The 20070-nt window shown below is 36.0% G+C and overlaps 1 protein-coding gene across 1 annotated transcript in view; it reads right to left on the reverse strand.

Annotated features, from left to right (window-relative positions):
* Nucleotides 1-20070, reverse strand: part of LOC103601467 (collagen alpha-5(IV) chain-like) — a gene marked incomplete at its 3' end in the record, with an annotated part of 159158 nt that overhangs the window by 33691 nt on the left and 105397 nt on the right. Inside the window, exons 3-6 of the mRNA XM_008585876.1 lie at nt 19308-19397; nt 5834-5878; nt 1634-1678; nt 1486-1548 (exon numbers count right to left, since the gene is read on the reverse strand). Coding sequence (XP_008584098.1) covers nt 1486-1548; nt 1634-1678; nt 5834-5878; nt 19308-19397 — 243 coding nt within the window. The remainder of the gene's footprint in view (nt 1-1485; nt 1549-1633; nt 1679-5833; nt 5879-19307; nt 19398-20070) is intronic.

Raw genomic sequence — 20070 nt, forward strand, 5'->3', positions numbered from 1 at the left:
GGGTTGCAATCCCGTTGCCGGTCCCGGTCCGGTACGGGAGCAACACCGAGGGTTGCAATCCCGTTGCCGGTCCCGGTCCGGTACGGGGGCAACACTGAGGGTTGCGATCCGTTGCCGGACACGGAAAAAGACAAAAGACAAAAAAAAAAAAGAAAAAAAAATATGTTGCTCCAATAATTGGGGCCTGAAACACAAACTAATCATTAGATCTGCTAAGGTGCTGCTTTATAAAAAAGAAAAAAAAAAAGATCCTTTTAATCATATAGCATACTACATTCATTATAGGTATACATGGTCTTCAAATTTAAAATTTTGGCTAATGAATCTGTTGATTAAGGCATGCTGGCAAAAAACAAACAAATAACCAGAACAGGCACAAGAATGTAGTCTACTTTAACATAAAATGTGTCATGCAAACTAACTCCACATTGGTCCTATCACTGTTAGGTTGCCCCAGCTGAAATAAAAAACACAAATAGGACGCACATATCCAAAATTGGTTTTAATTATCATTATAATTATTACTGGCAAGCATCACAATGACCTGGATAAATACTCGTATTGGAAGTAAAAAGGACTGTATTGCCTTCAAGTATATACTACAGTAATTATCAAAAAATATGGCCACTGTAATGCAAAATAGTGTGTTCAAGTTATTTTAAATATATGCCCAAATATAAAATCTGACACATGCCATTAGTTAGAAAGATCTAAGATATTTCGTAAGTAGTTTCACAGAATATTACGTGCAAAGCAAAAAATGCCAAAAGGATATACAGAGAATAATAATATATGGCATTATCCTAAAGAAAAAAAGAGAAAAGTGAGGGAATAAGAACAGAGGCTTGCAAGAAGAGCGAATTTTCCTCATTTTTTCTTGCTATCTATCCCTTTATATTAATCCAAATAGTTCACTAAAGATAAGGAAAAAATGTTTGCCATATCTAAAGTTTTGTTTTTCTTTAAAATTGTTAAATGCATCATTTTCACTGATGTGATGGAGAAGAGTTTCAGGTTTTACACTAACAGTTTATAGTAAAAATTGATGTTCTGTATCACATATAGATTTTTAGGAAAGTTTTAAAATGTTTAAAAACATGAATATTTGAAAACTTAAATTGTACCTAGTTTTTTTAAAAGGCAAAGCTAATGAAAGACACAAGTATTACTTTTAACAACTGATATAATATTTGAACCATACATATCCTAGTTCCTTTTTAACTCTCATCCTACTTTATGCTAAAGCCAAAGAAAGATTTGGTCAGTAATCTTCAACCCAATGCAATATCCCAGCTAATTACATATGCTTAAAGAAATGACTGATGTTGCAATATATTGAAAATGTTGTCAGAACACAGTTTATGTATGCCCTAGACATGAAGCTACTATATCCTTTCTTCAACATTCTGCATATTAATTTCTTTAGATTTTTATGTCTAATATGATTAAGCATACTGCCTAAGATTAAACTGAAAAAAATCTCACCTTGGTTCCATTGCATCCGGGGATACCTTGAGGTCCTGGGGCCCCATCATGGCCTGGCATTCCCTTTGAAAAGGGATATAATAAATGTATAATATTTCTTAGATTACTTTTTATGGGATTTTAAAATAAAAAGCCAAATTCTACTTACAGGAAGACCTGGTGTCCCTGGAAATCCAGGAAGTCCAGGAGGACCCTATAAGAAGAAATAGATTCCTTGATCCAAATCACAACCAATAACAATAAAATAATACTCTACCTAATAGTTTGCCTAAGGGTATCATGAAAATTATATTGAGAATGGAAATGGACAAAATGTGTCTCCCAGATTATTACCACTCATTGTTTTTTGGAACATTAGAGAAAAATCTCCTATATGTATTTAAAAGTCTCTTAAAGAAAACTATAGAAGAAAGTCCTATTTGAGGGAGCATTGTCTTCATTATACTTAGTAGGAAAAGGCAAATTAGTAGATAAAATGACTCCTCCAACAGATAAAGTTCTCCCAGATTTGTGATGAATAATGAATTCAGCAGGGGATGGGGAAGTGGCAAATATATTTGCCCTTGAGGACATTAATGTGATCACCCAAAAGATTCTTCAATTAAATTTCCCTGTCGGGACTGGCAAAAATATAAGTTTGACAACACTCTCTGTAAGTTATTAGGCTATGAAAAAAGGCACACTGCTAATGGGGATTCAAACACTGTGGAAGGACATTTGGAAATATCTAGGAAAATCACACGTGCATTTTACTTTTTGACTTAGCAACTTACTTCTAAGAATCTATCCCAAAGATACACTAGAAAGTTTGAAACAAAATATACCATTTAAGGTTATTGATTACAGCGTTATTACAGCTAAAGTTTAGAAACAACCATATAACCGTAATTGTAGCTAAAGATTACAAACAACCAAATGTCCACTAATAAGGACATCACTAAATAAATTGTGGTATATCCACATAATGTAAAACTATGCAGCTGTTAAAAAAGTGAGGAAGATATCTGCACACTAGAATATGTATTGATCTCTAGATATAATATTAAGTAAAATAAGCAAGGTGTAAGAAGTGTATATAATATGCTACCTTTTTATAAGAAAGGTGGTGATACTAGACAATAAAAAGATAACCGACAATATCGAATAGAGTACCCCTAGGAGGAAGGAGGAAACAGAGTGAGGGGATGGCAAGGATGAAAGGGAAGCATCTCTGACTACACCTTGTCTTATAGAACCATGTAAATGTTTTAAGTAATTAAAATTTAAATTAAAAAAGGGTAAAAATGAAATTGTTAAAAAATTGAAAACAAACTGAAACTGGTGAACCTATTTCAAGTCGTTTACATAACCATATAGAGAAAAGGATTACTTTAAGAGCCCTTCATCATGGCAATTTTGACTCTAATTCCTTAGTGAAATTAGTCAACTCAAAGGGAAAAACATAGCAAAGAAATAATTAAAGACATTCAATAATCCTATTATTACTATTAAAATTGAAATTATTTTGTTAATTTAATGTTATTTTGAAGCTATTATAGGTATATTTTAAGAGAAAACAAACATGAAATTATATTAATGTCATTAGGAATCAAGATTTATACCTTACGAGAGGTGAGGGGGAGAGATAATAAGCATATAAAAACTTTTTTATTTTAAATTTTGATTGGAAATAATATGAACTCATAATATTTTTTCCTCTAAAAAAATACATATTTCCTAACTCTTCACTGAAAAGGTATCAAAATAATGACAAACCCAATAGCAATGAAAACCCCTAACATTCAGACTGTGGTATCTAAATCACATTTTTCACTAAAAACAACATGGAATCAGAGACATGGCCCATTCCAGATCGAGAAAGGAAATGCAGAAGATAAGTGTGAAAGGTCTTGTGCCAGAAAGCAAGGAAGTGATGAAAGATCAACTGAATTTTGGCAAAAGGACACAGGACAGGAGCCAACTTGAAGGGGCTGACACAGGCCAAAGATGGGACAATCTGGCCTCAAAAAGAATAATGATAATTAATTAAAACATAAATTACATTAGTTTATAATAAAAAAAATTCAAAAAACCTTCCTTGATCACTACTTGAAATTGCTGGTGTAGTATTCATTACCCTACTAGAATCCCAGCTGATAAATTAGAATTCCAGCTAATGAAAGAAGGATGGATAAAAATTTAAAAATCACCATTTTGCAACTCTGAACAAAATAACAACCATCAATGGATGCTAAACCATTATATGAAAGTTGATGGGGAAATTTTTGATGAAGAATCAGGCTGACGTTATCTGAGATTACTGATCAAACCTAGCATCAAAAAAGTGGGATAGCCAGATATTTGTGCCTCATGATGTAATTCAATAGTATGCATACACAGTAACTATATTCTTTTTCTATTTCCTTTAATTTTATTTCAGTATGATTTGCATACAGTAAAATACACAAATCTTAAGTGTACATCTCCTTCTGTGCCCCCAGAAAGTTCTGTAGTGTCTCTTTGAAGGCAACCTCCAATTTGCAGGAAATATGGGGGACAGAGGAGCAATTTAAATAACATCATAAGGAAGCAATCAGCCAAATCCAGAATGCAGAACACAGTACAATACAAATGACCCAATTTCTCCAATGGTATAATAAAAGTTTAAGAAACATAGCAACCAAATGCAATATTTGATACTTGCTTGGAATGTGATTGGAACAAACCAACTGTAAGAGAACATCTTTCAGACAATTGAAGAAATCTGAACATGGACTAAGTTTCAGAGTATATTGAAAAATTATTCCTAATTTTTTTAAGGTGTAATAATGGTTATGTGGTTATCAGAGAGGCACACTGAAGTATTCATTGGTGGAATGAATGATGTGAGAGATTTCCTTTAAAACATTACAAAAAATATGTGGTAGGGTATAGATTAAACAAAAATGTAAAAATGTTTATAATTTTTGAGGCTCGGTGATGGGGTACCTGGGGGCTCATTGTACTATATTCCCTGCATATTTGTGTATGCTTAAAAATTTTCAGAATAGTAAGTCTTAATATCTGCATGTCAAGAGTTGCTTGTGAACTGAGACCTGAGGACGCAGGATCAATAAGGCCATCTATTCCCAAGCACTTCCGTAGTTCTAGTTGAGGGACACGAACTATCTAAGCACTCACAAATATTTGTTTTTAGTATCAACAATGCTTAGGATATAGTTAACAGTAGCCATAGCTATTATGAGATGTTATGATTATTGTGAAGAGCTTTAGTAGTATATTGATATCCATTTATTATAGAATAACAAAGAATTATGTCTGCTAAAATAAACTAAGAGTTTTGGGTTTCTTCCCTGCTTTCCCAGTACCCTATCCATACCAGTCTTAAGAAGGACATAAGGCAAGCTACATGTTAAGAAGTACATAGCAAACAGAATGTTTTAAATGTTTATGTAAAATTTGTACATTTACTAAATTTCTGAAGATCAAAGGATCATTATGTCTGGTGTCTTTCCCATATACATGCTCTGTCACCACCCATGTATTTTATATTCAAATTAAGGGATCTCACCAATTTATGAACACAGAATTTCAGAGCTAAAAGGGACCTTGGAAATTATGCCATTTAACTCTCTGAGTTAACAAATGAAGAAACTGAGGCTCACAAAAGTTAAATATGATTTTTTAAAAACCAGCACTATTTTAAAACTACAATCTCCTCTCAATTTTAAAACACACTGTAAGATGTATGTTGACCTAAAGCTTTTGAGAAAAAAATTACAACTACATGTGCATTTCAATTTTCAGATGCATCCTGATTTTCAGAATCTTAAAACTTGAAAAATCATGCACGTTAGAATTGAGAAAATGTTGTATTCTTCCAAATGTAGTTATTTTTTAACACAGTGATCTAAACAAAACTTATTCTCATCAAAATACACACAATAAATTTATACATATACACTGGGAGGGTATCCAGCCTAAAGTGGCCAGCCCTATGAACCTCAGCAGGCTAAGATGATCACACTGGTTGGTAAGTTCTGGTTTAAGCCAATTCTATGATACAGATTTTCAATAAACTGACGAATTGTTAGAATTCAGCATTTTCATGTTTCTTAACCACAAACTACTTTAAAATCATTTTATATAAATTTAAATATACACCTTGATATAGAAAGATAACTATCAAAATAGTAAAGAAAGGCTAGTTGTAGACAAATACCAACTTTTAAATAAATCTAACTTCTCAAAAACTGTATTTTTTTTCCTGCATTTCAATATGGGTCTTTTCCAGTTGTCTAATAATACTTCATTTGCTTTGTATCTGTTTGTTCCAACAAAGCATTTGCTTACAACGCATATTGCTTACTCTGATTCCTTTTGGTCCTGGTGGCCCTGGAATTCCATCATCACCCTGAAAAATACAATATATTTAGTTCTTTTGTATTCTAAAAGAGGCTTCAAATAACTAATTTTTGATAATAAAATAAGAGACTTAAATTGTTACAAACATTTGTGAAAGTTAATGAGAAATTTATACACCCAAGGAAGAAGCATTTATTATTGAGACTGAAAGCACTGAGGTAAACTATATGAACAAAAATAAAAATGCCTTTATTTACTGAGAAAAAAAACTGTTTACATGTAGAAGAAACTTTATTCAAGAAAACAAAGATGAAATAGCAGTATAGATATTATAAACAAAATAACAGCTGAAAATCTGGGCAGTTTCCATACTATGTCAATCTGCTTGCCATTCTGCATAGCATCATCTCTAAGCCCATATATGTGCTGTTCTTGAATTTGCTGTTTTAAACCTTTGCTTTGTTTTATAAGGCACTTTCTTCTAGCAGAGTTAAAGAAAGAATGAGAACCATAAACTTTCCTTTCTAGCTTCTGTTGTCGATGCCATGAAAGAGAGGCTACCCATGAGAGTGTGAATTTATTTACCCATTTCTAGTCACAACTGCATTGCTGAGAATTTAAAGTCTTGCCTCACTAAGTTTTCTTTTCAAAATGGAATAAAGAAAACCAAATTCTGCTCCAAGGGAAAGGAATTTCAGTGGAACACACAGTTAGTAGGCCACTGCCTGAGGCTTTATACAGCTTTTATTAAACTGGCACACGGTGCTTTAGACAAGTGGTTTCCAAGCCAATCAACTCATACCCCTAGAGGTTATGCCAGAGGTTCTTCAACGCTTATGTGACAGCCTTCCTTCAATCACAGCAGCTCTATTTTTATCTGTTTTATGTGTGGCTTCCACATAAAGTTTCATTTGGAGAAAGGGTTATCTGGTATATTAGTGTTCTTTTGCTGCTGTAACAAGATACCACACACTTAGAGGTTTAAACAACATAAATTTATTATCTTACAGTTCTGGAAGTCAGAAGTATGACAGTGACATCAGTGGCAGAACTGTGTTACTTCTGGAGGCTGTCTGCATTCCTTGGCTCATGGACCTCCTCCATTTTCGAAGCCATCAACGGCTGAATAAATCTTTCTCACATCACATCACTCTGACACTGACTCTTCTGTCTCCCTCTTCCACATTTAAAGAACCCAAATGATTACACTGGGCCCACCCACATAATCCAGAAAAAAATATCCCTAGTTTAAAGTCAGCTGATTAGCAACTTTAATTCCACCTGCAAACTTAATTTTGCTTTGCCATGTAACCTAACATTCACAGGTTCTGGGGATAAAGATGTGAACATTTTGGGGGTTGAACATTATTCTGCCTACCATACCCTGTTTTTTAAAAACTTTAACAATCTACTCTTTCCACAACAGATGTATTTCAAAGAGATCAAAGTAAATCAAATTTCATTTTAAAACAACTGAAAGAACTTTATAGTTCAATGAACCTTTTTGTGCCTTTCCACTAAAGGCAGAATTAAGAAAAGAATTCCTTAATATTGGACCGGTTGTACCAACCAACTTAAATAAGAGAAAGAAATCTGAGGTATAAAAAATAGAAAGGACGAGATACAACTACCATTATTTACAAATGATGTGATCGTATGCCTGGAAAACCCAAGATAATTAAATGAAAAACTATATTCGATATGTTAATTCAGTAAAATAACTGAGTATAAAATTAATATTAAGAAATTAATAGCTTTCTTATACCAATAACTACCAGTTAGAAGACATAATAGAAGAAAATACCCAATTTACAATAGTAAAAAAAAAGATAAAATATTTAGTAACAAACTTAACAGGAAATGTACAAGATGCATAAGAAGAAAAATTTTAAACACTTCTGAAGTCCACAAAGGGAGACTGGAACAAATGGAAAGGCATTCCATGTTCCTGGAGAATAGAACTCAACATTTAAAAAGTCAATTCTCAACAAATTTAATTACAAATTTGATACAATAAAAATAGCAATAACATGAGTTTTTTTTGTTTTTTTTAACCAGTAAGATGACTCTAAAGTTCATATGGAAAAATAGACAGTCAAGAACATTGAGACAATTTTTGAAAAAAAATAAAAGAGCAGTAAGGGGACACTAGCCCTGTAAGATATAAAAATATAGCATAAGGCCTCAATAATTAAAATAGTTTGGTTCTGATATTTGAATAAGCAGACCATTGAAAGAGTATAGAAGATTCAGGAACAAGTCCATACGTTCACGTGAATTTAGTATATAATGAAAGAGGCAATGCAAATCAGTGGGGAAAATGATGTTGGGCCACAGTTGTGACATTATCTGGAAAAAAAAAGTGGCTCTTATGTCACAAACTATACACCAAGACAAATGCCACATGAGTAAAATGCTTACACATAAGAAATGAAATCATTAAATTACTGGGAAAATATGGGAGTATTATTATATAATCTTATAGTAGAGAAGGCATTTCCTACTCAAAGTCCACAAGCCGTAAAAGAAAAGATCTTTGAAAAACACACATACAGACACGTAAATACACATGCATACATGTGCACACCCAGCAAAGACAAACGACAAACGGGGAAAATAATTGCAACTCACAGTACAAACAAAGGGCTAATCTCCCCAATATATAAACAGCCCATGGAATATGAAAACACCAAAAGTTCAGTAGGAAATGAGCAAATGATATGAATAGACAGGTCGCAGAAAACACAAATGATTCTCAGACCTGTGAAAAGTATATTCTCGCTCATATAAAGATAAATGCATTGAGATGATTTTTTATCTATCAGATTGGCATAAATCCAAGTTTCATAATAGTGTTGGTGAAGCTATAGGTAAATAGATCTTCTTGCATATTGCTAAAACAAGGGCAAATCATACAACTTTGAGGGTGACAATTTGGCAATATCTATAAAAAAATATATAAATACATGTACCCTGTGATCCAGCATTACAGCTTCTAATAATTTATCTTACAGAGTTAATTCCTTATTGGTGAAAAGACATCTGTTCAAAGTTATACGTCTTAGCAGCACTGTTTGCAGTAGCAAAAAATTGAAAATTATCTAAATGATCATCAATAGGGGACTGATTTAATAAATTATGGTTTATATACAAAATAAATATAATGCCATTATAAAAAATGATGAGGAGATTCTGTCTTATCCTGATATGAGATACCTATAATGTACATTAAATGAAAAATGAAGGTCAAACAATGTGTTGAATATGCTGCTATTTTATAAACAAAGGGGGTAAAAGTGTGTTTGTAACTCGAACTGTGGACATAGTTGGGAAGGAGATTTTTTCATTGTATACTTTCTTATGTTAATTTATTTTGAATGAAGCGAATATATTGTCTATCAAAATTAACTGAATTTTACAAATAAAGAACTACTTTAGAAAATTTTATATATATTAATGTACATATATATTTGTTATATATATCTTTACTTTTACATATAGGAGTGTACAGATTAAAGAATAATAGTAGGGTTCCTTTCAGGGAGATGGTGGACTAGAGCACATTCCTCCAACAGAAGATCAAAATGGGCCCACCACCACTGCTGCCCCAGTCACTGGAGGCATTGTCCCATCTCAGAACCATTGCCTGTTGCAGAGCAGTTCCCCAAAGAGCAGCAGTCCTGCAGGTGGCTCATCACTGCAGCTGAAGACACCACAGACACAACCACTACTGCTGCTGCTGCCACTACAAAGTAACCTCACTGTGTCCAAGGACACCGCAGATGCAAGGGAGGCAGTGGCAGCTGCCCATACCACTAACACCACCACGAGGTACCCCACTGCAGATAGCCTAGCAGCATGGGTCACCACTGCAGACACCACAGCCAAGTGGGTAGCTGCTGCAACAGCCACTGCTGCAACGGCCACTGCTGCAGTCACTAGAACCACCAGTGCCGTGAGACAGCCAACATTGTCATGTGAGCTGCCTGCCACCACTGGAGCCACCGCTGCCACACAGTGGACTGCCAACCACTTGACCACATTGACACAAAGAGGGTTACCAGCAGAGTCCAGGGAAGGAGTTGAGCAAGTGCAGACCTGTGACCCAGTGTCCCAACCCTTAGGGGAAATTACACTGCCACTCCAAAGTGGTGCACCTGGGGGTGGGAGCTATGTGGGAAGCCCAGGCAACTGCCTTGATCCAGGGAGAGACACACATGGAAATCCTGGAAAGTGCAGAAACCCAGGATAGTCAGAGTAAGGAACAAAATTGCTAGTGCACCTATCAGGGACAAGGGACACTACTCAGGGTGCCAACAAGCCCGCCCACAGTCACCCACCCCAATAAAAGAGGGACAGGACACCAAGGTGCTTCCCACAAGAACTTATCATCTCACCCACATCCTCAGTGACCCAACGTAGTGTCCATAACCTCAGCAAGGAATCACTAAGTGCCCCAGTGCCTAGGTAAAGAAGGTAGTCACACACAACTCCAACAATGACTGTGGCTGAAGTACCCCCGCAGAGACTATACCACTGTGCCTACCTGGAACCACCCTACTCAACGGTAAATATAAAACATCCATAGGAGCTGCTCTCCTCCAAGCTCACTCTAGAGTAATAAAAGAAGCAACTGCTCTACCAGATGACCAGACATCAACATAAAGACACTAGAAATATGTAAAAACAAGAAAATATGAGTCCACCAAAGCAATACAATAACTCTCGAGTACCAGACCCAATAGAGCAGGAAACCCTTGAAATGACTGAAAAGGAATTCTGAGCAAAAATCTTAAGAAAGCTCAATGAGATAAAAGAAGATACAGATGACACAATGAACTAAGCAAAACTATCTAAGACATGAAGGCAGAAATTCACAAAGAGATTAATACATTAAAAAAGAATGTAGCAGAAATCATGGAACTGAAGGAGTCAATAAACAAAGTAAAAAACAACAGAGAGTTTAAGCAGCAGGCTAGATAGAGCAAGCAAGCAGAAGAAAGAATTTCTGTATTGAAGACAGTCTTTTTGAAATAACTCAGGCAGACAAGAAAAAGAAAAAAGAATTTTAAAAAATGAAGAAAATCTAAAAGATTAACAACCCTAAGTATGCACAAACATCTGAATGATGGGTGTTCCTTTAGGGGAGGAGAAAAGAAAAGGCATTGAGAACATATTCAACAAAATAATAATGGACAACTTCCCATATATAGGGAGAGACATGAACATTCAGATTTAGGAGGCTTAAGATCCCCAAACAGATTCAGTCCATAAAGTTCATCTCCAAGATACATTATAGTCAAACTGGTAAAACTCAACGACAAATAGAGAATCCTAAAAACAGCAAAAGCATCAAGTCACCTACAATGGAGCCCCTATGAGACTAACAGCAAACTTTCCAACAGAAACTCTACAGACCACAAGAGAATGGGATAATATATTCAAAATACTCAAAGAAAAAAACTGCCAGCCAAGAATACTATACCAGCAAGGCTATCCTTCAAACTTGAAGGACAAACAGTGTATTTCCCAGACAAACAAAAAGTACAGGAGCTCACCACAAAATGACCAGCCCTCCAAGAAATCCTCAAGGGACTTCTGCATCTGGAATCCAAAAACCAATAATCACTACCATGAATACACAAGAAAGAAGAAAACCCATTGGTAGAACAAAAATGTAAATGAGGAGAAAGAAACTAAATCTCCCCAAACCAACAAACACTGAAGACAAACAATACAAGGGAAGGAAAGAAACAAAATATATTTAAAACATCCAAACAAAATTGATAAAATGCCAGGAATAAGACAATACCTGTCAATAACAACTCTAAATGTAGATGGATTAAATTTCCCACACAAAAGACACAGACCAGATGATTGGATTAAAAAGCTAGACCCAATACTATGCTATCTATAAGAGACTCACCTCACCTGTAAAGACACACCCAAATAGTGAAGGGATAGAAAAAGATATACCATGCAAATGGAAATCAAAAATGATCAGGAGTAACTATTCCTATATCAGATAAAACAGACATTAAACCAAAAACCGTAAAAAGAGACAACCATTAAATAATGAAAAAGAGATCTACCCACAGCAAGAAGACAAAACGATCATAAATATATATGTACCCAATATCAGAGCACCCAGATATATAAAGCAAACACTATTAGACCTATAGAAAGAGATAGACCCAAATATGATAACAGTTGGGGACCTGAACACACCTCTCTCAACATGGGGCAGATCCTCTAGGCAACAAGTTAACAGAGAAACACAGGTTTTAAAACACACTTTAGACCAATTGGACTTGGCAGATATCTACAGAACATTTCATTTAACCACTACAGAATACACATTCTTCTTATCAGCACACAGAACATTCTCCATGGTTAGGCCATATGTCAGGTAACAAATCAAATATCAACAAATTTTAAAAACTTGAAATCATGTCAAGTATCTTTTTAGACCACAATGGATTAAAACTAGAAATCAATAAGAAGTGAAACTCTGGAAACTATATGAACACATGGAAATTAAACAACATGTTCCTAAATGACCTATGGCTCCAAGAAGAAATTAAACAAGAAATCAAACAACTACTTGAAACTAATTAAAATAAATACACATCATACTAAAACCTGTGGGATGCTGCAAAAGCAGTTCTAAGAGGGAAGTTTATTGCAATAAGTGCTTACATTGAAATAACAGATATACTTCAAATAAATAACCTAATACTATATCTCAAAGAATGAGAAAACAAGAAAAATCCAATCCCCAAATTAACAGATGGAACGAAATAATTAAGATCAGAGCAGAACTAAATAAAATAGAGATCCCAAAAATGACACAAAAGATCAACAAAACACAAAGTTGGTTTTTCAGGAAGAATAACAGAATAGACAAACCATTAGCTAGGCTAACTAAAAAAAGAGAAAAGATACAAATAACAAAAATCAAAAATCAAAAAGGAGATATTACGACTTATAGCACATAAATACAAAGAATCATTAGAGATTGTTATAAACAACTATATGCCAACAAATTTGAAAACCTGGAGGAAATAGATAAATTTCTGGACACACAAAAAATACCAAGACTGAACCAAGAAGAAGCAGAAAACCTGAACAGATCAATAACAAGCAATGAGATTGAAGCATTAATCAGCAATCTCTCAACAAAGAAAAGCCCAGGACCAGATGGCTTTACAGCTGAATTCTACCGAACTCTTAAAGAGGAATTAATATCAACTCTCTTCAAACTATTCCAAAAAATTGAAACAGAGACCATTCTCCCAAATTCATTCTCTGAGACCACCATCACCCTGATACCAAAAACAGACAACAAAGATACAACAAAAAAAGAAAACTACAGAACAGTAATATATCTGATGAACACAGATGCAAAAATCCTCAACAAAATATTAGCAATCAGAATACAGAAACACATCAAAAAAATTAAATACCATGATTGACTGGGATTCATCCCAGGGAGGCAAGGATGGTTCAACATACTCAAGTCAATAAATGTGACACACCACATCAACAAAACCAAGGACAAAACCATATGACTATCTCAATAGATGATGAAAAAACATTTCACAAAATTCAACATTCCTTCATGATACTCTTAGCAAATTGGGTACAGAAGGAGAGTATTTCAACACAATAAAGCCATATACAACAAACCCACCACCAACAGCAACAAGGACAGGAACAAGACAAGGATGCCCACTCTCACCACTATTTAACACAGTATTGGAAGTACTAGCCAAAGAATCAGGGAAGAGAAAGAAATAAAGAGCATTCAGGTTGGAAAAGATGAAGTCAAATTTCCCTGTTTTCAGATTACATGATTCTATATACAGAAAAGCCTAAAGACTACAAAAAAACTCTTAGAGCTAATAAATGATTTCAGTAAAGTTTAGGATATAAAATCAACCCACAAAAATCAGTAGCATTTTTATACTCCAGAAATGAACTAGCAGAAAAAGAAATTAAGAAACCAAGCTCATTTACAATAGTCACCCAAAAATAAAATACCTAGGAATCGATTTTACTGAGAACGTGAAAGAGCTCTAAAATGATAAATACATATCACTACTGAAAGAATGTAAAAAGACACCAAGCAATGGAAAGACATTTCATGCTCTTGGATTGGAAGAATCAATGTAGTGAAAAGGTCTATACTACCCAAAGTGATCTACAGATTCTATAGAATCACCACCAAAATACCAAAGACATTCTTCACAGAAATAGAAAAAATAACCATAAAATTCATATGGAACAAAAGAGACCCCAAATTGCCAAAGCAATCCTAATCAAAAAAAATAAAGCCAGAGGCATAACACTACCTAACTTCAAATTATAGTACAAAGCTATAGTAACTGAAACAGCATTGTACTGGCACAAAAACAGACACATGGAAGAATGGAACAGAATAGAGAACCCAGAAATCAACCCATGTACTGAGAGCCAACTGATCTTTGAGAAAGGCACCAAGAACATACATTGGGGAAAAGAATGCCTCTTCAATAAATTGTGCTGGGAAAACTGGACGTCCATATGTAGATGAATAAAACTAGACCTGTACCTCTCACCATATACCAAAATCAACTCAAAATCAATTAAATACTTAAACAAAAGACTTGAAACTATAACTCCTAAAATAAAACATAGGGGATACAATTCAGGAAGTAGGACTGGGCAAAGACTTTATGAATATGATCCCAAAAGCACAGATAGCAAAAGGAAAAATAAATGTGATTATATCAAGCTAAAAAGCTTTTGCACAGCAAAAGAAACAATAGAGAGAAAAGACAAAATACAGAGTGGGAGAAAATTCTTGCAAACTATACATCTGACAAATAATTAATATCTAGAATACACAAGGAACTCAAAAAGCTTAACAGTAAAAAAATGAATAACCTGATTAAAACATGGGCAAATAAGCTGAATAGGCATAGGCATTTCTAAAAGAAAGATATCCAAATGGCCAACAGACACATGAAAAAATACTCAACGTCACAGTGTCAGGGAAATGCAAATCAAACCACATTGAGATATCATCTCATCCTATTTAGACTGGCTATTTCAAAAAGACAGAGAATAACAAATGGGTAGAAAGGGGAACCCTCCTACACTCCTGGTAGTACTGTAAATTGGTGCAGCCATTATGGAAAATGGTATGGAGGTTCCTCAAACAATTGCAGATAGATCTTCCAGATGATCCAGCAATTCCACTGCTGGATATATACCAAAAGGAATGGGAATCACCATGTTGAAGGGATACCTGCACCCTTATATTATTGAAGCTCTATTTACAATAGCTAAGAGTTGGAACCAAACTAAATGTCCATTGTCAGATGACTGGATGAGGAAAATTTGGTATACTCCTGAATGAAATACTACTCTGCCATAAAAAGAATGAAATAAGCTGTTTGCAGCAACATGGATCAACTTAGAGAAAATTATGTTAAGTGAAATAAGCCAGGCACAGAAAGAAAAATACCACATCTCCTCATTCGTAAGTGGGAGCTAAAAAAAATAAACAAATAAATTTAAAAAGAAAGAAAGATACAACAATCACAATATGTTTAACTTTCTAAAGGAGAGAACAGGACTGAGGTTACCAAAGGTGGGAAGGGGAGGTAGGAGAGGAATTGGTAAAGGGCCTCAAAAAATGTTTACATTGTATAATGTTGAATATACTAATTATCCTGATTTGAGCATCACATATTGCACACATGTGTTGATATTCAACTCTGTACTCTACAGATATGTATGATTAACTGTTTCAATAAAAAAAATTAAAAGAGAATAATCGTACAAAAGTTTTGACTTGTAACATATACATGTTCCAGAATACCCATTCAAACAGAAAGTATAAATTCAGCTATACTGAGAAACATGAAGTCACACTGGAAATACAAAGTGCTTCATATTCATAACCCTAAAAGTTTAGGATGCAGTTTACCTTCTCACTTTACAGACTCTGAAATGGCATCACAGCAAAATGTTTGACTGCTTTTTAAACGTAAACTGCATACAAGCACATCTTTACAAACCATTATACTATTGTAGAATAGTCCCAGTCAATACTAAATTATTTCAAAGGAATCCTAATTACTTAAGTTCTTTTTATATAACACAAATCGTTATTAAAACTACCACCTCCCAGCAAGCATAGTGTGCAAGAAACTTAGCCCTTAATCTCAAGTAAACTCAGAAACAAGAAGTGTAACTTTTTCTATGTTTGAACTTAATTTCTATTTCAACACACCGATTTCCATAACATGACTGACATTCAATCTTAGTCAACTGGAATTCCCACCTCATTTTCACAAGATTGTGCCTAAGTTTTGGAAAGCTTAAGTGGTTCCAATGTGTTCAGGGGTGAGACAGTCTAGTCCAAGATGGAATTCATTGTGATATCCCATTAGTCTGCATGAGTTACTGCTGAGTTAGTGCTCAGTTCTACCCACTTGACTCTTTCATATTGCTCTGCTACTTCTGTGCCACTCCTGGGTGCACAAGAATCAGTCTGCTGCTCTTGCTCTTGCTGTGCCATTAGACACAGGAAATTCAGGTGAATGGCCCATCAACCAAAATTCTATGTACTCATTTAGGGTTTTGTTGTTTCCTCAGTGCTAAAGCTCTACTCAGGAAATTTAGCACAAGTTCCTTCTGCTCTTGAATCTAACAAAACTACCTGATATACTGCTACCTCCCCAGAGATCATAGTCAGCATACTCCTAAAATCTAAGCTCTGGTATAGTTAAGTGTTAAAAAGCATTCATGCATATAAATTTATTTTTCCCCTTTATTGGGAGGACTGTCTCATGAGTATCCATTAGATTTCCTTAATACTCTAATTACATGATGTACCACCATTTTATGAAATAATAAAATTAAGAAAAAAAGGGTTTTTTTTGTCTTTTTTCGTGTCTGGCAACGGGTTGCAACCCTCAGTGTCGCGCCTGTACAGGACCAGGACCGGCAACGGGATCGCAACCCTTGTGTTGCGCCCGCACCTCGCTCAGCCAGTGAGCGGGAACCAGTCTGTATGTGGGATCCGAACCCTCAGCGGGAGCGCGCCGCCACGCTCCCAAGCGGCGCACTGCTACAGTGCACCACCGGGCCGGCCCGAAAAAAAGGTTTTTAAGACAATTTTCCTTTCCAGACAAATGAACAGAACTGGCCCTTTCATACCTCACTTCAGTCTACATAATACAGATGGAAAAGGGCACTGAGCCAAAAGAGCCATTAAAAAAAAAGAAAATGTGGTATATATACACAAAATGGAATACTACTCAGCCATAAAAAGAATAAAATCCTATAATCTGCTGCAACATGGATGAGCCTGGAAGACATTAGGTTAAGTGGAATAAGTCAGGCACAGAAAAATAAATAACGCATGTTCTCACTCTCATGTGGAAGCTTAAAAAAAAAAAGTTGAGATTCTAGAAGTAAAGAATAAAGTTGGGGTTATTAGAGTCTAGGAAGGAGATGGGGGAGGGGAGCATAGGGACAGGTTGGATAATGGATACAAAATCACAGCTAGATAGGAAAAACAAGTTCCAGTGGTCTACAGTAGGGCTAGGCATCTATAATCGACAATAATTTGGGGGTAAGGGAGGAATTGGTAAAGGGCCACAAAAATCGATTACATTATATAATGCTTAATATACTAATTATCCTGATTTGAGCATCATATATTGCACACAGGTAATGATATTTAACTCTGTACCCCACAGGTATGTACAATCAACTGTTAGAATAAAAAATATACATAATTAACAATAATTTATTGTATGTTTTCAAAAGGCTAGGAGAAGAGCTCAAATCCTGTTATTACAAAGAAATGATTAAATTTTGTGATGATAAATATGCTAATTAAACTGATTTGATCATCACACATTGTATACATGTAATGAAATATAACTCTGTACCCTATAAATAAATACAATTAATACCTTTCAGTTAAAACATAGGGCTGGACGGTTACCTCACTTGGTTAGAATGTGGTATGGAGAACCTATGTGTGATTTTGCAGGCCCAACCAAAAGCCTCCTGGTAGGCCTCATGAGGGACAGCTGCCCTCCCCACATCAGATTGTGGCTCAGGCACTGCAGTCTCTCAAGGGAGCTGCATTCAAGGACTCAGGCTCCCCCTGGCTGGTCGTGCTCTTAAATCTGCATTTGAAGTCCTCTTTATCGGGGGCCTTGGGTGGAGACCTCCTTACGGGAGGGGGAAACCTTGAAGACACTTTTTCTGCTCTCTGACTCAGTTACTATTCCACTCCAAGCCCTTCTCCTTCTCCCACCCTGCCCATGGGTCCATTCAACTGAAGGAGCTTTTTGTTCTGAGCTCTGTATTGCTAGGGCTACTATCAGAATCCTGCCTACGTAGCCAACTGTATCATTAGGGCTAGGGCCCACAGAGATCCTTCAAACCTGTTGTACAGACTGGGTCACAGACCCCTCAAATACAGACTGGGTCACCAGTCCTCTCATATGCCTGGCTGGGTCACCAGACCCCACACATGCAGGTTCACGAGCTAGGTAACTGGGAAAGATCCCAGGAGCCATTGGCAGATGACATGAGCTCAGTCCTCAGCTTCCTCAGCAGCAGCAGCAGCCTCTCAGGGCATCCCAGGGGCCCTGGCAGCAACAGCCTCCAGCAGCTGTAGCAGCTTCCCAGTGGGCCCCTGTAGGCATCCCAGGGGGGACAGGGGCCCTGTGGATCAGAGCCATTCGTCCTTTATACTCAAGTTCCTGTGGATCAGAGCCATTCGTCCTTTATACTCAAGTCTGATAACCCAGGACACCTGGGTGTGAGTGAGACAACCCAGGAACACCTGGGTGCACATGCACAATTACATTAGACAATATCTAAGAAACACCTGGGCACATGTGCATATCAAATGCTCAACAAAACTCTGAATTCCCGAGGGACTCTAACCATTTACCTTCACTTTCCCTACAAGCTCCCTCAGCAGTGATACAATTCTCAACATCTGTGCTGATCCATCTGACACTTGCTGATGCTGTGCAATAGGGAAAAATGTAAAGCGGGGGGGGGGGGGTTGCGCTTTCTCTAGTTTAATTCCTTCTTGTAATACTGCAGGAAATGAGTAAAGGCTTGACTGTTACTTTCATTTAAGCTTGTTGTCTTAATCAGCTACTCTGACACCTGGCAACTCAACTCTCTCCAGCGCAGCTGAGCTCCTGACAGTACTTAATTTGTGTTAAGGATCCCAATAACCACATACAATTAATAGCATCTTCCAAAAGTATCTGAATATGGCAGTAATATTCAGCTTTAAAAAAAGTATAAATTCCCCACCATTCCACCGTGTCATTTAAATATTAGTTTCTGGCTATAATTCAGTAACTTTTTAGTTGACTTGACACCTAGTCTTAAGTTTAAGATGGCTTAATTTTTCTGGTATTACTGGTCGGCAACTTGACACATACCTTTTGTCCCTGAGGCCCTGGAGGCCCTTCTGGACCTGGAAATCCAGGTAAACCCGGATGGCCTTCCAAACCTGGAAATCCTCTCTCTCCCTGCAATTGAATAAAAATGAAAGGAAAGGTCATTTGTGAATTTTCAAGCATGAGCATAGCTGAGATTCAAAAAGATCAAATGACTATCTAGACAAAACTAACTTAATTTAATGATACTAAATTCACAGTATCTACTAACATGAGAAAACCTGTAACATGGGAGGGGAAAAACACAAACCATCCCAAATTTATATCATATACAGTAATGTAATCTTTCTTTGTTGTAAAAGTAAAAGCATTATCAGATATGAAGTGAGATTTATACATAGTGACATCAAGAGTTTAACAAGGAAGATGTCAATAAGTACAAGAAATTAGGTCTCTGATGGTTACGTGAAATAAGTATGGGGCAGAGATGAAATAGGATAAAAGGAAACCATCAGAGAAACTCTCAGATTTGTTGTAGAGTATAAGAGTTGCAGGATTATGCATAATAGAAATTCATTAGCTGATTGGAGATTAATTTGCCAGAAAAAGCCTTTAGAACATCAAAATTTTAATTTTTTTTTCTGATTGTAAAAACTAATACACAAAAGGAATACATGTTGACTGTAGAAAACAAAAAAATACATAGAAACACCACCAGTAGGGCCGGCCCAGTGGCGCACTGCTATAGTGCGCCGCTTGGGAAGCACGGTGGCGCTCCCGCCGAGAGTTCGGATCCCACATACAG

The sequence above is a fragment of the Galeopterus variegatus genome, unplaced genomic scaffold (genome assembly GCF_000696425.1).
Source record: "Galeopterus variegatus unplaced genomic scaffold, G_variegatus-3.0.2 Scaffold3744, whole genome shotgun sequence".
In the NCBI taxonomy this organism is placed as follows: Eukaryota; Metazoa; Chordata; class Mammalia; order Dermoptera; family Cynocephalidae; genus Galeopterus; species Galeopterus variegatus.